The following is a 19,384-nucleotide window of genomic DNA, read 5'->3' on the forward strand; positions in this document are numbered from 1 at the left end:
CAGACCTGGGGAAGAAATGGGTCAGGGGACAGATAACAGAGGCCAAAGGCAGGCCTGGAGCTCAGGAGAGAGGGTGGAGTCACGCACCTGGAAAGGGGTGGGGGTGGGGCACGGCTTTGCCCCCTCAGGAGGGCCCATCTGGAGGTTTTTAATTCTGATTTAGAGACGTAGCCTCTGACAGCCTCACGCAGCACACACATCCCGCGCCACAGCTTATATTTGGTGTGCCGGTTAATAATGTGGATTTTTCCCAATAGATGGAGTTACATGTATGTTGATATATATGCGATCTGATATGTATGCTATTTTGTTGTATTGAAAACAAGCTTCAAAACTTCATGTCAAATTTTCTGAAGGTGTTAACATCATAGATATTTTTACGCTTAAAAATGTCGAATTTCGTGCCATAAAAAGAACATTTGGGGGAAGTTTTAATTCATTACTTTATTTTGAAGCAAAGCGCTGCTGAAAGTTATCGTATACTTCGGGAAGCTTATGGTGAACATGCTCCACCTCAAGATCCTTGTGAGCGCTGGTTCAAACGCTTTAAAAGTGATGATTTCCATGTGAAAGACAAAGAACGTCCAGGTCAACCGAAAAAGTGTGAAGACCAACAATGACAAGCATTATTGGATGAAGGTGCGTGTCAAACTCAAAAACACCTTACAGAAGGATTAACCGTTGCTCAGCAAACAATTTCCGATCATTTACAAGCAATGGGAAAGGTTTTAAAGGAAGGAAAATGGGTCCCACATCAACTGAACAAAAGACAAATGGAAAAGCGAAAAGTCATCAGTAAAATGTTGCTTCAACGGCACGAAAGAAAGTCTTTTTTGCATCGAATTGTGACTGAGGATGAAAAGTGGATTTATGTTGAGAATCCCAAACGCACAAAATCATGGGTTGATCCAGGTCAACCATCAACATCGACTGCAAGGCCAAATTGCTTCGGAAAGAAGACATTGCTTTGCGTTTGGTGGGACCAGGAAGGTGTGGTGTGTTATGAGCTTCTAAAACCAGGTGAAACCGTTAATACTGATCACTACTGACAACAAATAATCAATTTGAACCACGCTTTGATTGTGAAACGACCAGAATGGGCCAGAAGACACGGCAAAGTAATTTGGCTTCATGATGACGCACCATCACACACTTCAAAACCAGTTAAAGACACGTGAAAAGATCCTGCCTGGGAAGTATGAACCCACCCGCCGTGTTCACCAGACCTTGCTCCTTCAGATGACACTTGTTCCGATCGACGGCGCACGCACTTTCTGAGCAGCACTTCAACACGTACGGAGACGTGGAAAATTGGGTCTCTGCATGGTCTGCCTCAAAACAAGAAAAGTTCTATTGGGACGGTAGCTAGCGACGGACATTACTTTGAATAAAGCACTTCTGATGTTTCTCTGGAAATTATCGTGTTTTCTTTCATTGCGAGATCTGCATTATTAACCAGTACACTGGTGTGTTCAGCGGGTCAGCTTCATCGGAAGGAAAGAGATAAGGGTTCTGGAAAACGTGAACTTGAGCGTCTCAGGGAACGTGGACGAGGGTCAGATACGCAGCTGGAGTCTTACCTGCGGTCCTCAGGAGCGGCCCCTCGTTTACACGCAGGAACACCAGGCCCCGGAGGCCTGGGAGCAGAATGGCCAGCAGCCAAGCGCATGGCCACACAGCTGCGGTGGCGAGGCCGGGCCTCCGGGCGGGGCGGGCGGGACCCTCCAGGCCTGGCCTTCCACTGTCCTCACGTCCCCACGGTCCCCACGGCCCCCACCGCGGGGCTGTAACTGCAGAACCAGCTCCGAGGGGTCCCGTCCTCGCTCTAATCCAGTGGTTCTCAACCTTCTGGCCCTTTAAATACAGCTCCTCATGCTGTGACCCAACCATACAATTATTACCGTTGCTACTGCATCACTGTCATGTGGCTACTGTGATGAACCGTCATGTAAACATCTGATCTGCAGGGTGGTCCTAGGCGACCCCTGTGAAAGGGTCGTTCGACCGCCAGCCACAGGGGTCGCGACGCACAGGTTGAGAACCGCTGCTCTAAGGCGATCCTGAGCTGCTCTTCAGAGGCCACAGGCCTCACCACCAGCCCTGCTGGGAGCACAAAGCCTGCGCAGAGGCGCGACCTTTGACCTCCAGTGCCCCGGAACCAAAGTCTGCCCCCTCCCGCCTCCTGGAACCAAAGGGCCGGGACAGAAGCGGAACTTGCACCCCGGAATCTTTCCGGGGGGAGCGCCCTTGTCCGGACACCTGGCCCAGTTTCAAGCTCCTGCAATTAAAACTTGCCGGCTGGCGCTTCTCAGTCCTGTTCCCCGGAACCCCTTCAGCCTGCTCGAACCCTGGATCCCAGAGGCAGATTTGGTAGCCGACTGGGCATTAATTGAATCGCTCTTTCTTCTCTCAAAGGCGACGTCACACCATCGGCTTCTATGCACGCCCGTCGGTAACACAGCCACGCAAGCAGACTTGGGCGTGGAAGAGGGGGTGAGTATAGTCAGGGTTTGCTTTCCAGGCTTTCTTTGCAGAATCGGAATTTCGAGCAGGACCTAGAAGGCCCTTCTAGTGCAGGCTGGTTCGGTGCCCCCTTCCCGTGGTTCCAGATGCTTCCGCCTTTCAGGTCCTTGAAGGCGTGTGTTCCTCCCACCCCAGGGCCTTTGCACATGCTGGTCCCTCAGCTAGTTTCTGCTTATCCTGAAAGCCAGGGCCCGTATCGTGTTCTTGGGGAAGCCGCCCTGACCTAGAGCAGGTCGCTGTCTCAGAGCACCCTCCTCCCCCTGCAGGGCACCCTCACAGCTGCTTGTCCCTCAAGGGGTCAGTCACCAGGCCATGGTTCAGGGCCCGAACCTCTGAGGTTTCCAGTTTCCACAGAGGCTCTGAGTGCGTGTGACCAGGGCCCAGGCTCCTTCCCTCTGTGGGACGTAAGTTCCTTATCAGAAAGGCAAGTCTGGAACTGGCTAGGAGCCTGTGGTTGAGTCACCACCCCTCTCAAGTCAGAGGTTACCTGGGACACGGGCATGTTCTTCAGCAGAACGGTGGCCCTCGCCTCTCCCAGCCGCCTCCCCAGCTCCCCACCCAGGACTGCCCCTGCTCCATCCTCTTTACCTCCCGTCCTCCAATCCTTGACGGCTTCCAGGCCTCCTCCAGTCACTGGTTCCGGGGCATGAGACAGTCAGTTAATGTTCCATGGCACCAGATTTACTCCATGTAATGGGCTGCCTGCATTCTGAGGCCATCTTCTCTGACCTTTCTGTTCTTTTTTGAAATTATGGTAAAAAGAAATAGGTGTGTGTGTGAGTGTGTTCTGAGTTTTTCCTTGCGGAAATCTGAAGCCCCAACTTTGACTGGAGTGAGAACCGTGCAAGTCTGAGAACTGACCTCCAGGGCGAAGGCCAGGTTCCTCAGGGGCCGAGCATGGCCCGGGGCCTGGCCCAAGCCCCTTGCCCAGCCAGCACCCCCCCTCCTCCCTCTCTCCCACCTTCACCCACCTCAGAGTTCTGCAGACCCCAGGAGGCTGAGGCCTCCAGGCCCCGCCTGCCTCTCTCTCCTGGTCCCTGGGGGGAACTGTTCACACTCCAGGAAGCGGCCCCCTCCCTGCCAGGCGCTCTGACCAGCAGGGAGCCCACGGGCCCAGGTGTCCTGCCCACCCTCTAGGAGGCGACCTGTTTACCTGCTGTTACCTGAGTCACCACCTCCCACCCAGGCCTGGCTGGTTTGGCGCTCCTGGCACACCCAGGCAGGGGCAGGCGCTGGGGTAGTGTCTGTCAGTGAATGAATGAGCCACGTGCTCGGGAAGGCTCCTCCCAGGGGACCTCCCAGGTGTGCTCTGCTCCGGACTCTCCTGGGAGGCGGGACCCGAGTTAGTGGCATTACATCACGGGCTCCCCTCCAAGCCCCGCGCCCAGCAAACCACACACCTGCCTCTGAATCGCCCAGAACCCCCCCCGCCCCCCCCCCCCCCCCCCCGCCGGGGGCTTAGCCGCTCACTCGCGGTGGGACATCCAGTCCCCAAGGATTCACTGAATGGAGGAACCGACACCAGCACTAAAAAGGCGACGCCCCTTCGGGGGTGTCCGTGGGCCCCGCCTGTGGAGGACGGGGTGGGGGCGCGCGGGTCGCCAGGGCGGGAGGCCGTGGCTCCGAGGCCGCGGGTCGGGGCGGAGGGCGGCGCGCAGCCCGGGGCCGTCCCGCCTCCCGCCTCCCGCCTCCCGCCGGCGCTCCCGGCCTTTCCCATCCGGCCCGCGACGCTCCGCCCGCCCCGTCCCACATGACACCGCCTCCGCCACAAACTTTTTCCTCCCCATCCTGCCGCCGACAGGAATGGAAAATGGCCGCCTAGGCGCCGAGTTTCCTGCCCGAGCAGCGGCGGCGGCGGGGGCGCCATGACGCGCTGGGTGCCCACCAAGCGCGAGGAGAAGTACGGCGTCGGTGAGCAGCGCGCGGGCCGGGGCGCGGGGGCGGGCGGGGGGGGCCCGGGCCGCGGCCGGAAAGGGCGCCCGGAGGGAGCGTGTGCGCCCCCTGCCCTGGCCCGAGCGCGCCCGGTCGCCGGGCTCTACCCACTCGGACCCGCGGCGGCGCTGCCCCCGCGAGAGCCTGGGCGGCCGGGCTGCGGGCACGCGGGGCGGGGGATGTTGTGTCACTTCCCGGGGGTCCCCTCCGACCGCCGGTGCTCGGGCCGGCGCCCCGGTGACCGAGCCTTCCAGCCGCGGGCCGCCCCCAACTCGGGGTCCCGCTGGGCGCTGGGCCGTCCGGAGCCCGCGTCCTTGCTCGCCGCGCCTGCCCGCTTGGGGTGAAGTTTTGCGCGGGGTCGGGGCGCCGGGGAACACGCTCAAGTGGCCGTGGCCCGAGCGGAGCCCGCGCTCTCCCCCCGCGGGAAGTGGCGCGCGCCCCCGGGCGGCCCCTCGCGCGTCTGCCCAGCCCCGACCGCGCGGGACCCTGCGGGACCGACCCCGGCCGAGCGCGCCTGTGTCCGCGGGGCCGGGCTGGGGGGCGGCGCCACTGCTCTTGGTCACTTCCTGGGGGGCAGGGGGAGCTGGCCGCAAGTTTAGGTCCAGGACCCCCGCGCGCCCCCAGGGAGCCTGGCTTTCCTGGGTGGCCAGCCAACTGGCGCCCCTGTGCGCCCCGCTGTCCTCCCAGGGGACGGGGCGGGGGGGGGGGGAGGGGGAACGGGGTTTGGGGGGGCGAGGAGGCTGGGCTCCTGCCATCTCTGACTTGCCCTCTGCCCCAGGGCCTCCAGTCTGGGGCGGCTGCTCCCTGGTCTCCGTATCTTTCCTGCGGGTTTGGGTCTCACTGTTCTCCTTCCTGTTAGGAGCCCCAAGAGCTCTGACCTATGGCCTCTGCCCTTGGCCTGGCCTCCCCTCCAGCGAGGTGGTGTCCTCCTCAGGTTCCCTGTCCTCCATCTTGGAGCCTTGACAGCCCATCCCAGACCCCAGGAGTGTCTGGCCCTGGCCCACTGCTGGCCCCTTCCTCCTGACCCTCTGACCCTCTGACCCTCTGACCCTCTGACCCTCTGACCATAGGAAGCCTCAGGCCTCTCCTGTCTGTGACCCATTGCTGAACTCTGCTCCGTGTCTGGGACTTGCAGTGGGCCCCTTGAACAGTGGCGGGCGGCATTGGGGGGCGGGGGGGGGGTGGTGGTGGGGGGCCCTGAGGCAGCCCCGGCCACACCGCTGTTCCACACCTGGAGCTGGGCCCGCCTTGCTGCAGGACAGGATGGCCGAGCCCCCTCCCACGCCTGCTGTAGAGATGAGGAAACTGAGGCTCCGACTCGTGCAGAGCCAGCGGCAGAGTGGGCGTCCTGGCTGGGAGCTGAGCCAGTAAGCAGCACCCCGGGCCCCTCCCGGGGGTTCAGTTGGGGCACCTCCTGATAGAAACGTCCCCATGAGTCTGCTTGGGAAGAGGGAGGCTTGGGACAGAGACTGCCTGGGGCGGATGATGGCCAGGGAGTGGCTGCGGTGAGCCTGCCTGGGTGATGTGTGAGGAGAGAGCTGCCACAAACCCACTGGGAACACAGCACCCCCAGATGGAGGAGGAGCTGGGGCCCTGGGGGTGGGGGCAGAAGGAGGCAAGCTGTGGCGCCCCTCTCCCAGGGCCAGGGGGGGCCCTGAGGGCCAGGGCGGGGGCAGGGTTGTCCCTCAGCCCTGTGCAGGGAACTGCGCCCTCCCATTGCACTGAGGCTCACCCACTCTGGCACAGGAGGAATGGCTACATTCTGGATTTGAACCTGGCCTTGACCCTGGCTAGCGCTCAGGCCTGCCCCGTGTGCTCCTCAGCCAGGAGCTGGGGGACGGCTTCTCTTTGGGGCACCACATTCTCAGACCCTTCATACCCTTCGTTGGCACTCAGGTGGATGGTGCCAGGGAGGATGCTGTAGGTACTGACACCTGTGAGTAGCTTGACTGTCGTGTCCACAGACCACCAGAGGGAAGGTTTGCAGGTGGAGGGGACAGGGTCTCCTTGCTGGGGAGGCGGTTGTGGGTGAGAGCAGGGCTGTGTCCCTCTGCATCAAGTCTCACACCTTGCAGAGCAGCGGCTCTCAACCTCTGGGTCGCGACCCCTTTGGGGGTCGAACGACCCTTTCACAGGGGTCGCCTAAGACCATCGGAAAATACATATATGATTACATATTGTTTTTGTGATTAATCACTATGCTTTAATTACGTTCAATTTGTAACCATGAAATTGGGGGTCACCACAACATGAGGAACTGTATTAAAGGGTCGCAGCATTAGGAAGGTTGAGAACCACTCTTCCAGAAGCTTCCCTACCGTTTACTGTGGTGGCTTCTAACATTGCAGCTTTGGCTAATGCTTTGGTTTTAAGAAAACTCTGTGTTGGAAAGTTGCCAAAGAAAAGTATCCCGGATGGTTTTTCCAGGCGGTTCTGGTTCCAGGGAGGGTGTGAATGGCTGTCAGGTGGGGGAGTGGGCTGTTCTGCCTGGTTGCACCAGGTGGAGATGAGGGCTCACCTGCGTGGACGCCAGCACAACTCGCGCAGTCTCTGAAGGCGACTAGAGGCCCCTGTCAGGGGGCACCCCAGGCCTGGGGCTCCGCTTCTGTGCAGAGCTCTGTGCAGAGCTCTGTGCAGAGCGCAGGGAGGAGGGCGGATGCGCATGTGTTGGGAGGTGGGGCTGGGGGCTCCCTCTGGTTCTCCAGGAGGCGCTGAGGGACAGACATGAGTCCCGCTGGAGGATCCTGGCCCAGGAGCTCCCTGGCTGCGGCAGCCTAAGGGAAAAGTACTGGCCGCCGCCCTTACCCACGGCAGCCGGGCTGCGTGGCCCGGCCCTGGTGAGCCTGAGCGTGGGCCACACTTCCACCCTGGCCACCGGCTTGGCGGATGAGTGAATCACGAGGGGAAAGAAAATGATAAAACTCCATCTCATTTGGAAACATGAATCACAGCTCATTGTTTGCAAGGGCTCGGACTCTGTTAGAGGCATTGTCTGTAGATGAGACACTTGAGTTATTTATTTGGTGAGATCGGGGAAGGAGGACGTAGCTGATCCGTTGCTTCCACAGGAAATGCTGGTCCCTCCTCCCTGCCCCACAGTCCCCCATTATTCCAGGGGGGGTTCCCCCTGAGGTTGACCAGTCTTTGAGTTTCTCGCCTTGGACTTGAGTTTGGAGGGTCAGTTTAGGGATCTGGCTCATTAGCACAGGCATGAACTTTGACCTAGGGGTGGTTGGGCTAGAGGAACTTTTCCACCCCCTCCCCTTCCCCCAGGCAGGCAGGGTCTTCTGTCCCAACACCAATATAGTGATGCTCATGTGGATCCTAAGGTTGGGTAGGAATTTGCAGCATGTCCTCCAGTCACACCTGAGGCTGGCGTGGGGGGCAGTGCCCTCCGGATGTCCGAGCCCTGATCCCCAGAACCTGGGGTGTGTGTGTGTGACACGGCGGGGGGACTTTGCAGATGATGGAGGTTATGTACCTGAGACGTGGAGGTGATCCTGCAGGAGTCACACGGGCCCCATAAGCCGGGGACTCCTCTCCCTGGTCACGGAAGGGGGACCCAGAAGAAAGATGCACGCGCGTCCGAGAGGTGCCGAGCCTGGCTAGGGCTCAGGGAGCAGTTGCTGGCCCTGAGAGTTAGGGGCTCCCTTGCAAGGACCAGAGAGAGGGCCCTGGGAGCTGAGGCGACCCCCAGCTGGTAGCCAGCCGGGAAGCAGGAGCTCAGTGCTCCAGTCCCGGCCCGGCCGGCTTCTGCCTGGAAACAGATGCGCCCAGAGCCGCCCAGCCTGCGCACACCTTGACGCAGCCCCGGGCCCAGGTGTCCGGTGCAGAGCGGAGCTGGTGCGGGCGGAGTGAGGCGGCTCAGGTGTGGCCGTCTGTCACGGCGGCCGTAGGAAAGGCACAGGTGTGGGGAGAGCAGCGTGGCCAGGAGTGGTCCTTCCCCAGCCTTGAACTTCGTCATGAAGCAGATCGGCCGGCCGCGAGCCGAGTGTGCGCGTTCCACTCTGGCCCTTCCACGCAGAGCTGTCACCGGGCACCCCGACTCCGTCACTCCGGCTCTTAGGTGACCCTTGAGCAGGTGACTCACGCCCTCTTAGCTTCGGTTTCCTCGTCCGGAACGTGGAGCGAAACCTGTGGAAAGCAGCGAGGATTCCTGGAGATGAAGCAGGCACAGGGCGGAGCGGTTTTTGAGATAAGCACGGAGTGTCGCGTCATTAATTTCTTACTTAATAAAGCACAGCTTAGAAATGTGGCGACAAGTGACTTCCTGTTTGGATTTCCGTCCCGGGCGCTGAGAGAGTGCCTTTGTTCAGAAGTTGACTTCTTAATGGTGTGTTTTGCCCCTGTGTTTGGGGGAAGTGACATTTGCCTGGCGTTGGGGAGGATGACTTCAGCGTATTTGGATTAGCGCTGAGTGACGATAATTGCTGGGAATAGTGTGACACCCAGTACATCGGGGAGCGTGGGAGCTGCAGGGAGAGCTCTTTTGTTATCCAGAGCAGCAAGCACGCTGCTACTTTGGGGAGGGAAATTAGATTGCATCGTAAGTAAATAGAAATGCAGACATTTTCGTGCACTGCAGTTGCAGGAAAAACCGAATTAGGGCATATTATATTTCTACAAACCGGATTTTACTTTGGAGACATTATAAAAAATTTAAAATTTATTGTGCCACTGTTTGCCTAGAACAGCGGTTCTCAACCTGTGGGTCGCGACCCCTTTGGTGGTCAAACGACCCCTTCACAGGGGTCGCCTAAGACCATCCTGCATATCAGGTATTTACATTATGATTCATAACAGTAGCAACATTACAGTTATGAAGTAGCAACGAAAATAATTTTATGGTTGGGGTCACAACATGAGGAACTGTATTAAAGGGCCAGAAGGTTGAGAACCACGGGCCTAGACAGTGGTCGACAAACTCAATCAACAGAGCCAAATATCAACAGTACAACGATTGAAATTTCTTTTGAGAGCCAGATTTTTTAAACTTAAACTATATAGGTAGGTACATTGTTATTAACTTAATTAGGGTACTCCTAAGGCTTAGGAAGAGCCACACTCAAGGGGCCAAAGAGCCGCATGTGGCTTGCGAGCCGCAGTTTGCCTACCACGGGCCTAGAACATCAGACATCTTATTGGGATTGTCTTAGTGTGGGACTAGCTTTTTCTCTTATTCTCCGGTCACCCCTGAGGATGCAGGTGTGAAAGCATGGAGAGAGAGCAGGGCAGTTGGCGAGGCCTTTGCCGGGTACATTGGCGACTGCCAGGGTGTCAGTGCCCAAGCACGTGGTGTGCCCTTCCTTCCTTCCTTCCTTCCTTCCTTCCTTCCTTCCTTCCTTCCTTCCTTCCTTCCTTCCTTCATCCCTCCTTCCTTCTCTCTCTCTCTCTCTCTCTCTCTCTCTCTCTCTCTCTCATTTAACTGTGTATTTTCAGGTAATTGTAGTTGTAGGAACTAATACCAAGACCCCATGTACCCATCACCAGTGTCCCCCAAGGTTGTGTGTTGCACATCGAGTTCACTATGAGAACCAGGATGTTGACATGGATACGTGGATACAGAGCATCTCCATCCCCGGAGGACCCCTCCTGTTGCCCCTTTGGAGCCACACCCACCTGCCCCCCACATGCCCCCTGGCAAACATTCATGGGTTCTCCATTTCTGTAATTTTGTCATTTCAACAATGTTCCATCAACAGGACCACGTGTTAGGTAACCTTTCTGGGTTGCCTTCTTTTTACCCCCAGGCAGCATTAGTCTCTGGATTCTCAACAGCCTGTGTACGAATGGACACCATGGTCCTTCTGGTCCATGAGGGGTCTGTGGTGTGGCTGGACCACTCACCCGCGGAAGGACAGCGGGTTTGGCGAGCACTAATGAAGCTGCTGTGAACGCTCACGTATGGGATTTCGTGTGACCGTGAGCCTTCCTCTGCTGGGCTCCACGCCCGGGAGCGCGCATGCCGTGTCCCGTGGCCGTGGCACGTTAGCTGTTTAAGAAACTGCCAGGCGTGTCCAGAGCGGCCGTCCCGTCCCGCATTGCCAGCAGCCAGTACCCGCCGCCCCAGCAGCGTTTGGTGTGTCCCGGTGGTCTGTGTCCGCTCGCCCGGGAGGCGGGCCGGGTGTCGCTGTGGCTTGGATTTGCAGCCCATCCTTGAAGGGCATCGTGGTTTAGTTTGGGAGGTGACCCCTCGGCAGGTGCCTGTGCCGTGGGGCCAGGGACGGCTGCTGGTGGAGGTGGTGCTGGCGGGAGGGGCAGCGGGACCAGGGCCGCCGAGCGGTGAACTTGTCCACTTTGTCCACGGAAGGGCCCTGAGCCCAGTGTGAAGAGCAGAGAATGGAGCGGCGGCCAGTCGGCAGGTCCAGCGGGGCGAGAAGCCTGCTTTCCAGGCCAGCGGGGGACTTCCCCCCGCACTCGGTCCTGAGAAGGTCTTCAGAGAGTCCAGCCGGGAGGCGGGGACCCGGCCAGCGGCAGGGGTTTGAGTGTCAGCCCTGACTCGATGGTCACTGCTCATTCCCGGGACCTGGTGCCCGGTTTTGAGCCTCTCCAGCTCTGGCTCCCACCTTTCCCGATGGGATGCTAGTGAGCCACCTGTCTCAGAGGCCAGGCTGATGGGAGGGGCCCGTGTGCCTCTAGGCCGGTGGTTCTCAACCTTCCTGATGCCGCGGCCCTTTAATACAGCTCCTCATGTTGTGGTGACCCCCAATTTCATGGTTACAAATTGAACATAATTAAAGCATAGTGATTCATCACAAAACAATATGTGATTATATATGTGTTTTCCGATGGTCTTAGGCGACCCCTGTGAAAGGGTCGTTCGACCTCCAAAGGGGTCGCGACCCACAGGTTGAGAACCGCTGCTATAGGCAGTTTGGGAAATTCCTTATGCAGAGACCAGTAGAATGTTTCCTAAGTTTGCTTTTGTTAATGTGGGAAGCACTCCAGGATGGTCCTTCAAACCCAGGTGTGAAGTATGTGTGTTCTTTTGCTGCTTTAAGGACCACTGGGGGCCTGAGCGGCAGGAATTCTTTCTTCTCACAGTCGGAGGCTGGGATTCCGAGATCCAGGTGTTGGCAGGGTGGGTTTCCCAGGAGGCCTCTCTCCTGGACTTGCAGTGGGCTGTTCTCACTGGTTGTCCCTCTGGGTGTGTCTGTAAGGACCTCAGTCCTATTGGATCAGGGCCCAGCCTGTGAATCCATTTCCCTTTAACCTCTTAAAAAACAGAAGAGCAGTGTTTTAATTGGGCATTCAGTTCCAGGGGCAGAATTATGGGAAAACCGAATTGTGATGAAACGTCGAACAATGTCACAGTGAAATGGGGTCATTCATTCTCCAGACCCCCCAAAGCTAGGTCGTTGTCAAGGAGATTCACTCCTAGCCCCACGGAACAGTGAGTGACATGCGACTAAACCAACAGGTGTCTCTTGGCAACATTATCTCTGCAGTGCCCTTGCAGTTACTAGAAAAATCTGAATTTTGAGTACCCCTTATAAAGGCAACAGACACACACTTTGATTCGAAGGTGTTTATGTTTTTGCTGTGTTTAATACAGATTCCCTCCCATGCCTGTGTTGGTGTGTGTAGTCTGAATGCTTAACTGTGCTCTGAGCCCACAAGTGGAAAACGCTTTTCACTGTACATAAGCCTCTTTACCCAGGTGGTTTCTCCTCGGGTTTTCTGGAAGTTTCTATTATTCCACTTTGACTACATGCCCTTGAGCTGCGGCAGACTGAATTCAAGTGCCAGAAATGTTAACATTTGCTGTTAGGTATCTGCAAGGGTATAAAGCAGGAATTCCTGCTATTTAAGTTTTTTATTATTTTTATTTATTAAACTTTTACTTGATAACTTCTTTAAAGACTCTCTCCAAATCCTGCCCCGTTCTGAGGTGCTGGGGTTAGAACGTCAACATTTGTGTTTGGGGGGGCGGGGGGGCTCGACTCGGCCCATAACGTTCTGATCATCTCGATGTAAAGCTTTTCCTCCCAATTCCCTGGGCGATATTTTCTGTCAGGTGGCAGGCTCCCAGTGCGTTGGGGACACCTGGGAGGTGAGAAGTGAGAGGTCAGAGGTGGAAGCTGGCAGCGTAGAACCCACTTCCGTCCCCAGGCTGATGGACTCTAACCTAAGGACTCGCGTTGGTTTCTGTGTTGAAACCCGGACATTCCTTGTGATCGGATGGTGACGGACTGGACGGCCAGGGGCTGGCTGGAGGCCCGGGCAGGAAGTTGCAGCGATTCCTAGGAGAAGGCTCAACCGTGACCTGCGTGCCGGTGGGCGCTGCATGTGTGTACACACAGCCACCCTCTGCCCTCTAAAGGCATCGGCTTCGTACTCGAGAGATGGCTGTTGGCTTGTTAAGTTCTCATCTGGGAGCCTTGGAGAGGGACTATGTGGAAGATGCCAGAAGGCCACAGGTCGGAGGCGGACAGGTGGCTCCTGGGATCTCGGCGCCGTCCCCTTGCTGCCAAGTGGCTGGGGCGAGTGGTTTCCCTGAAGCCTTCTCCTTGGGAAGATCGGTGACGACACCCGCCTTGTTGGGCAGGTCTGGGGACAAAGAGAGATCGCGGAGCCCTCGCCGGGCCCTGCTCTGTGCTTGGAAATGTCAGCTTCCTTCCTTCTGTACTGATTGCAGGAGGAGACTTGTGCTGCCTGAGGAGCCTGAAGCTGTAGCTGCATCAGCCTCTCCCCGGCCCCCCAGGCTCCCTTTGGGACTAAGTCACTGGGGCCTTGTTGCTGGGGCAGCCCTGCTGTGGAACTGGGCGGGTCCGTGGAGATGTTCATTGCTTTCCTAGAATTTTAACGTTCCATTGGAGGCCAGGGTCCTGAAGGGGGCAGGTCCCTGAAGCTCCCCTGGGTAAATCTCTCATCAGAAACGTCACCCCGAGTCTCCGGGGGGTGCAGTGCCGCTGCTCTGCCTCGGGAGTGCGATAGAAGATGTCTGCCGTCTGGAGCGATGTTGTTTAACTTCCTTGGATACGTTAGGTCTGCTTTCATGTGTGAGCGTGACGGTCGCGATTTCCTTTCTGAGCTAGGGCTGGCTGCTGGGGGTGCGCCCATCCTCCTGCTCACATTTCTGTGCCCAGAGCGCCGTGCCTGGCCAGACCTAGCACACCTGGGGCTCCGCACGGAGAGGAGGGTGGGCATCAGCTCCCCGTGCCCCCGTCTCGCTCACTTCCCCTGGTCGGGCCGAGTCCTGAGGGACCCTTAGCCCTGGAGGCCGTGAGCACAGGGATGCAGGTTCCCGCACCTGCTAGTCCCGGCAGTCACCTGGCAGCACAGGTGTCCAGACCCTGCGACCAGGTGGCGAGATGTGAGTGAGGACAGACGGTGCGTAGGTGTCCTGTGAGGTCAGATGTTCTTCACTGTGTCCTTAGCCCAGAGGGGCTCCTGGGGGTGGGCTGTGGAGCTGGGAGCATTGGGAGGGCCGTTCTCTGACGGCCTCCCCCCCCCCCCCCCCCCCCGTGGCTGCCAGTGGGATCCTGTTGTCCTAAATGGTCACAGCCCCCAGACCTCACTCCTGTTCTGTTGGAGTCTCCTGGGCTTGGAAGGTGGTGCGCTTGGGAAGGCCTGGCTTGGGGGCCAGAATGCCTGGAATCACCTGGAATCCGGCCTGGGGGGCACTTACCTACTTCCCGGCCAGGACCCTTCCCTGGAGGCGGGAGCCAGGTCCTGTCTGCTGATGGATGCGGAAGCGCCCTAAGGACAGGGCTGCCCATCCCCAGTTACCAGCATCGGCTCACCCTGCTGCTGCTCCCTTGCCAGGGAGAAAGTTTGCAGCTTCCGGTGACGGCGTGAACGGCTTTTTGATGGAAAGGGCAGCGGGCATAGTGTGCTCTGCTGCTCCTCCAGTTCTCTGGCGTTTATTGTGTTTGTTATACACAAGTTGTCTCGTAATTGATTAACGCTGAGCAGACAGCCTCCCGCATGAGCAGCGAACCTGGGCAGTTACCCTACGAACAGGTGAATGGTGACGAAGGTTGTAAGGGTGACTCAGCTTCCCAGACACCTGAGATTGTCCTGGGCCGCAGAGAAATGAGAGATAAAGGGAAACTGAGCTTTAGACCACGCCTTCCCTCCCTCCCTTCCTCCCTCCCCTCCCCTCCTCCCCTCCCCTCCTTCCTCCCTCTTCCTTCCTTCTGATTTGCTCCCAGCTTCCTTCTTAGACACTGGGGATCCCAAACCATGGAGCTTATATTCTGGTAGAAGGTCAGCAGTCCTTCAGAATTCAGGTTTGTCTCAAATTGGAGAGAAAGTGGGGCCCTCACAGGGGCTCACGTGTGGAACACCCCCACCCCCTGTAACACCCCATCTTCCTTGTAGCTGTGGTGAGCGCATGGGGCCCTGGGCCTGAGGACAGTGGCCTGGAATCAGCCTCATCTTCACTCAGGCTCCTTTCTAGCCGGAAATGCTAAGGTTTGGGAGCGTTGGGGTTTGCAGGTTTGGGAGCATCGGGGTTTGCAGGGATGTGGATCTGGTTGAGTTTTTCACGCTCATCCGACAGGTCCAGTGTGCTTCTGAGCAGCTCAGCCATCCCCGGCCCTGCTTTCTGATCAGATTCCTCAGACTGTGGTGACCACCGGGGTCTGGGGAACCCTCTAAAGGGTCCTCCTGATCTTTTGGCCCCATTTCTGGCCCCGCTCCTGTCCACTGGGCACCTGGCGGGCCCCAGGTCACCATCTCTGATTCCCCTCTCTGCCTGGGCTTCTAGGGCTCGTGCCTCGCCTGCCCCCACCATCGCTGGCCTCATCCCTTGGCCCTCCTGGCCCTTCCTTCCCGAAGAGACCGCCCCTTTGTTCCCAGCCCGGGCTATGGGGACAGGTGTGTGTGCGCGTGTGTGTGTGCGTGCGTGTGTGCGTGCGTGTGTGTGTGTGTGTGTATGAGAAAGAGAGAGAGAGAGAGAGAGAGAGAGAAAGAGAGAGGGAGAAAGAGAGAGAGAACACACAAGTGTGTTAAGGGCCCAGCAGCAATGGCCCTGCATGCCTGGGAGTGTTGAGGCAAGAGGGTGGATGGGGGAGGGAAGGGAGTGGAGAGAGCACAGGAGGGGGTCAGGATTGAGGAGACCAGGGGCCTCCCCCCGACCCCCCTTAACCCCCAGGAGCTCACAGCACTGTGGGTTCCCTTCTTAATTTCTTACCTGGAGTCCCTGAAGCAGACCCTGGGCTGATGGAGCTGTGCGTGGCCAGGCGGGTGTGTGGTCAGTGGTCGGTGGCTCCTAGTAAGGGGCCAGCTCTGCCTGGTAGCCTGCTGCCCCGGAGGTGCCTTGTCTGAGGCTCAGTGCCTTGTCCTCCGAATGGTCAGGATCACTGCCAGGAAGGAACTTGCCCTGGAGGCTGCCTGGGAGCAGCCAGGACCATGTGCCCAGGCTGGGATGCACGGGGTGAGGGTGGGGTGTCTGACCTACATACGAATGACATTCTGCATGGGATCATTTGGGGTCCTGAGGGGCTGTCGGTGCATTGTGGGTGCTTAGCAGCATCCCTGGCATCCACACCCTAGATCCCAGGCCCGGGTCAGGGAGCAGAGCAAGGAGCACACCCAGCCCTGACCCCCAGTGGGACGACCCCAGGGAGCTCTGACTTTGCCGCCTTCCTGGAGGCAGGAGGGCCCCCAAGAACCACCTCTGCAGAGTGCAGGGCGCAGCCTCGCTGGACATGGGGCCAGAAGGTTAGGGGGGCCACTTCAAAGGGTCCCCATGCCACTGGCAGCTGCCACACTCTTGGCTGCTCACTCTTCCTGCTCTGGCCACGTTAGAGAAGCGGAAGAAGCCTGCAGGGCTTGATTCCTGAAGGCGGTGGTGGATGAGAGGGTTGGGAGGAGGTGGCCAGGAAGCCCGATGGGTGGCGCGAGCGCCTTGGCTTTGGTGTCTGGGCGGCTATGGGTCAGCCGGTTCGGAGAGGTCCGGTCCTAGGAAGGATGCACTGGGTACCGGGAAACCATGGACCGTCCGCAGGATGCGGTCTGAGAAGCCACGTTCCGGCTGCCGCGACACGTGAGGAACACAGGGACTCACGCTTTTGCTCTTGAGTTTTATTTGCTGCCATAAGGGCAGTGATCAAGCCTCCGTCCCCCCTTTCTAGAATAATCCTTTATTTTCCTCGGTGTAATTGACTTTTCCGGGGCCAACCATGATTTAGCCGGAGGGGGATGTGGTTATTTTCCTTTCAAGTTGCTCTGCTTCTATTCGCTTCCCAAGATTTACTTTCAAGTCCTTCATTTTTCAAAGGCGGGAGGGAAGCGTCTCGGTCCTTCGGGCGCCGTGGCCAGGCTGCCTGGCTTCCTCAGATGGCTTTTCGGGGCTGTTGCTTGGGGAAGCCAAGGGGAGGATGAAGGGGGACGGAAACCCACACCGGGGATGCCGGCCTGCAGGAGGGGTGGGACTCCGTCCAGCTGACCTGCCTTGGTGACAGCGGATGGCATGTTCATACGCAGACGCTGAGGCACTCTGCCTGCGTGTCCTGGCAGGCCCCAGGGCCCTTGCATATGCTCTCTGCCTGCCTGGGAACACCCTTCACTCACCTGCCGCCTTCTTCCAAGCTCAGTTCTGCTGCCTCCTGCATGCCCCTACTAGGAATGGAACCCGCAACCCAGACATGTGCCTTGACTGGGACTTGAACTGTGACCTCCTGGCTCCTAGGTTGATGCTCAACTCCTGAGCCGTGCTGGCCGGGCCCTCCTGATATCTCCACTTTCTCATCTGACCCCTGGGTGCCTTCCTTACCACTCGGGGCTCACGGGCACGTTTCTAGACATGGCACATGCATGATCGGATGCGTGAAATTGAAGGGGTTGCATTTTCTCTTAACACTGTGCCCTTCGTTCCACATGAGCCCCGGTTTCATTATCTTTGCATCTTCATAGAATTTAGGTTTTCATTGCCCCCAACCTCCCTCCCCCCCACCCCCCCACCCCCAATCAAAATGGCCTGGCCCTCGCCTGGTCAGGGGCATGTCTGATGGAGCAGCACCCCAGCTGGAGGCAAAGGGATGCCTCTGTGTGGTCAACCCAGATGCTCAGCCGAGACCCTGAGCAGACAGCTCTGACCTTGAGCAGACAGCACCGGACTCACCGCGGCTCCCTGACAGACCCCAGCTTCCGAGAGAGGCCACTGGATTTATGTTTCCTGATCTTCACGGGCGGCATTTAGGGTCCACGCCTGATAAATTCTGCAAGTGCCTGAAGATGAGTTTTAACTTTATCTTTAAGAAAAATCAGGTTAGCTGGCGTGGAGCGATAAATTGGAGCAAGCCTGGGCAGCGACTCTAAATCCACGCTGCGGGTCCCGGGTTTCATTCCTGCACACGCGCGGGTGTCGGCTTTATCTGTCTGTCCACCTGTTGGGGCGCCGTGGTGTGTGGCTCCGGAGCTCCGCGTGGCTGGTGTGGAATTTATTTGATTTTCGTTTTCAGTCTTAATTTTGAATGGTGTAATTTTTACTTCTCAGTGTCAGCTGACACCCAGTAGTGGACCAGCTCCAGGTGTACAGCCTCGTGGTTTCAGGGCTTACATTTGCCTGGTGCCTGGTGGAGCCGTCATAGGCATAGGGGACGATAAGGACGTGGAAAGTGGGCACGTTTCCTTAGGAATGTGGACGGTCACATCGTAGCCACATGGACAGCCTTGGATGGGATGCTGCTGATTCTCATCTGGGGTTTTCTACTTAAACAACATGAAGCTGAAGAGCGGTCGTACTATTAATATGTGTCATTGGTTTCTGATTAGCGCTCGTGTGGCTGTAGCGTGGACTGCGCTGGGTGTGGTGGGCTGTGCAGCCCGCTGGGTGGGACAGGAGGCTGGAGCTCTGATCGCCGTAGCCCTGAGGAATTTTGGCGCCTTTCAGGGGAAGCAGCTGCCTGGGGAGGCGGAGTGGGGGCCGGTTCTTCAAAGGGCCTGCAGGGCTCTCCCAGCCTGGCCGGCCTCCGCGGCTGCCCCTGGCATTGCTCTCGGTGAGCCGGCCGGGGTCCTGTCCTGTTGGCCTAGCGTGCACCTGCCTCACCTGCACCTCCTGCCTCCTCCACCCTCTCCCTCTCCCCTCTGCCTCTCTTCCTCTGATCTCCCAAGGGGTGGGGAGCTCCGGACACTGCCTCAGTCTGGTTAAGTAGCCCTACTGTGCGCGGCCCACGGCATCCTGTGTGTGAGAGTCCAAGGTTGCAGGCAGCACTGCGGCCGCCTGGGTATTGGGCCGTGTCCACCGTCAAAGTGGAAACCCCGGGAGGACAGGGACCGCATCTGCCTGCCCGGCTCGACCTCCCGGCGCAGGGCTGGTCGTTACCTATGCGTGGAATGGACGAGGCTGACGTTAAAATTCCCAAACCTTCGGGTAATTTGTGGGAACACTGCGGTTGAAGGTGTGAAATTGGGGCTGTTCTAGAAAAAGCTGGGAAACCTTGTCCGCGGAAGGCCGGATGACGGTACATTTTTAGGTGTTCGCCTCTGTTGCAGCGATCCCTGCTGCCGCCACAGCCCTACGCAGCCGCCATGGGGCCCGTGCGGGAGCTGATTGGCGCCCACCAGCAGCTGCGTTCTGCAACATGTTTGCGCGTCATGACATATTTTTGAGTTTCCCCTGCAACTGCTTAACATGTACGAACCGCTCAGAGCTGTGTTGTGCGAACTATAGGTTAAGATGGTGTTCGAATTCTTCCCCAACAGAGGCGGGAGTTCCCACTTACAAAGAATAAGACCCATGAGTGTGAAATCAAGGCCAAGCATAAAGAATTGCCTTATTGTAATTTTTTAAAATATATTTTTGTTGATTTCAGACAGGAAGGGAGAGGGAGAGAAAGACAGAAACATCAACGAAGAGAGAATCATTGATTGGCTGCCCCTTGCGTGCCCCACACTGGGGATCAAGCCCAAAACCCGGGCATGTGCCCTGACCGTTAAATTGAGCCATGACTTCCTGGTTCACAGGTCTGCGCTCAAC

At 57.9% G+C, this 19,384-nt stretch overlaps 1 protein-coding gene across 5 annotated transcripts in view; it reads left to right on the top strand.

Annotated features, from left to right (window-relative positions):
* The first annotated feature begins 4,255 nt into the window (after positions 1-4,255).
* Positions 4,256-19,384, top strand: part of DOCK1 (dedicator of cytokinesis 1) — a 287,578-nt gene continuing 272,449 nt past the window's right edge. For 2 of the 5 annotated variants that reach the window (XM_036335666.1, XM_036335667.1), the window contains exon 1: positions 4,257-4,434. In XM_036335666.1, coding sequence (XP_036191559.1) covers positions 4,389-4,434 — 46 coding nt within the window. In that variant the 5' untranslated portion in view covers positions 4,257-4,388. Of the gene's footprint in view, positions 4,435-19,384 lie in introns of all 5 variants that reach the window. The other 3 variants (XM_036335664.1, XM_036335665.1, XM_036335669.1) reach the window with 2 other exon arrangements.

The sequence above is a fragment of the Myotis myotis genome, unplaced genomic scaffold (assembly GCF_014108235.1).
Source record: "Myotis myotis isolate mMyoMyo1 unplaced genomic scaffold, mMyoMyo1.p scaffold_m19_p_15, whole genome shotgun sequence".
NCBI classification, from domain to species: domain Eukaryota; kingdom Metazoa; phylum Chordata; class Mammalia; order Chiroptera; family Vespertilionidae; genus Myotis; species Myotis myotis.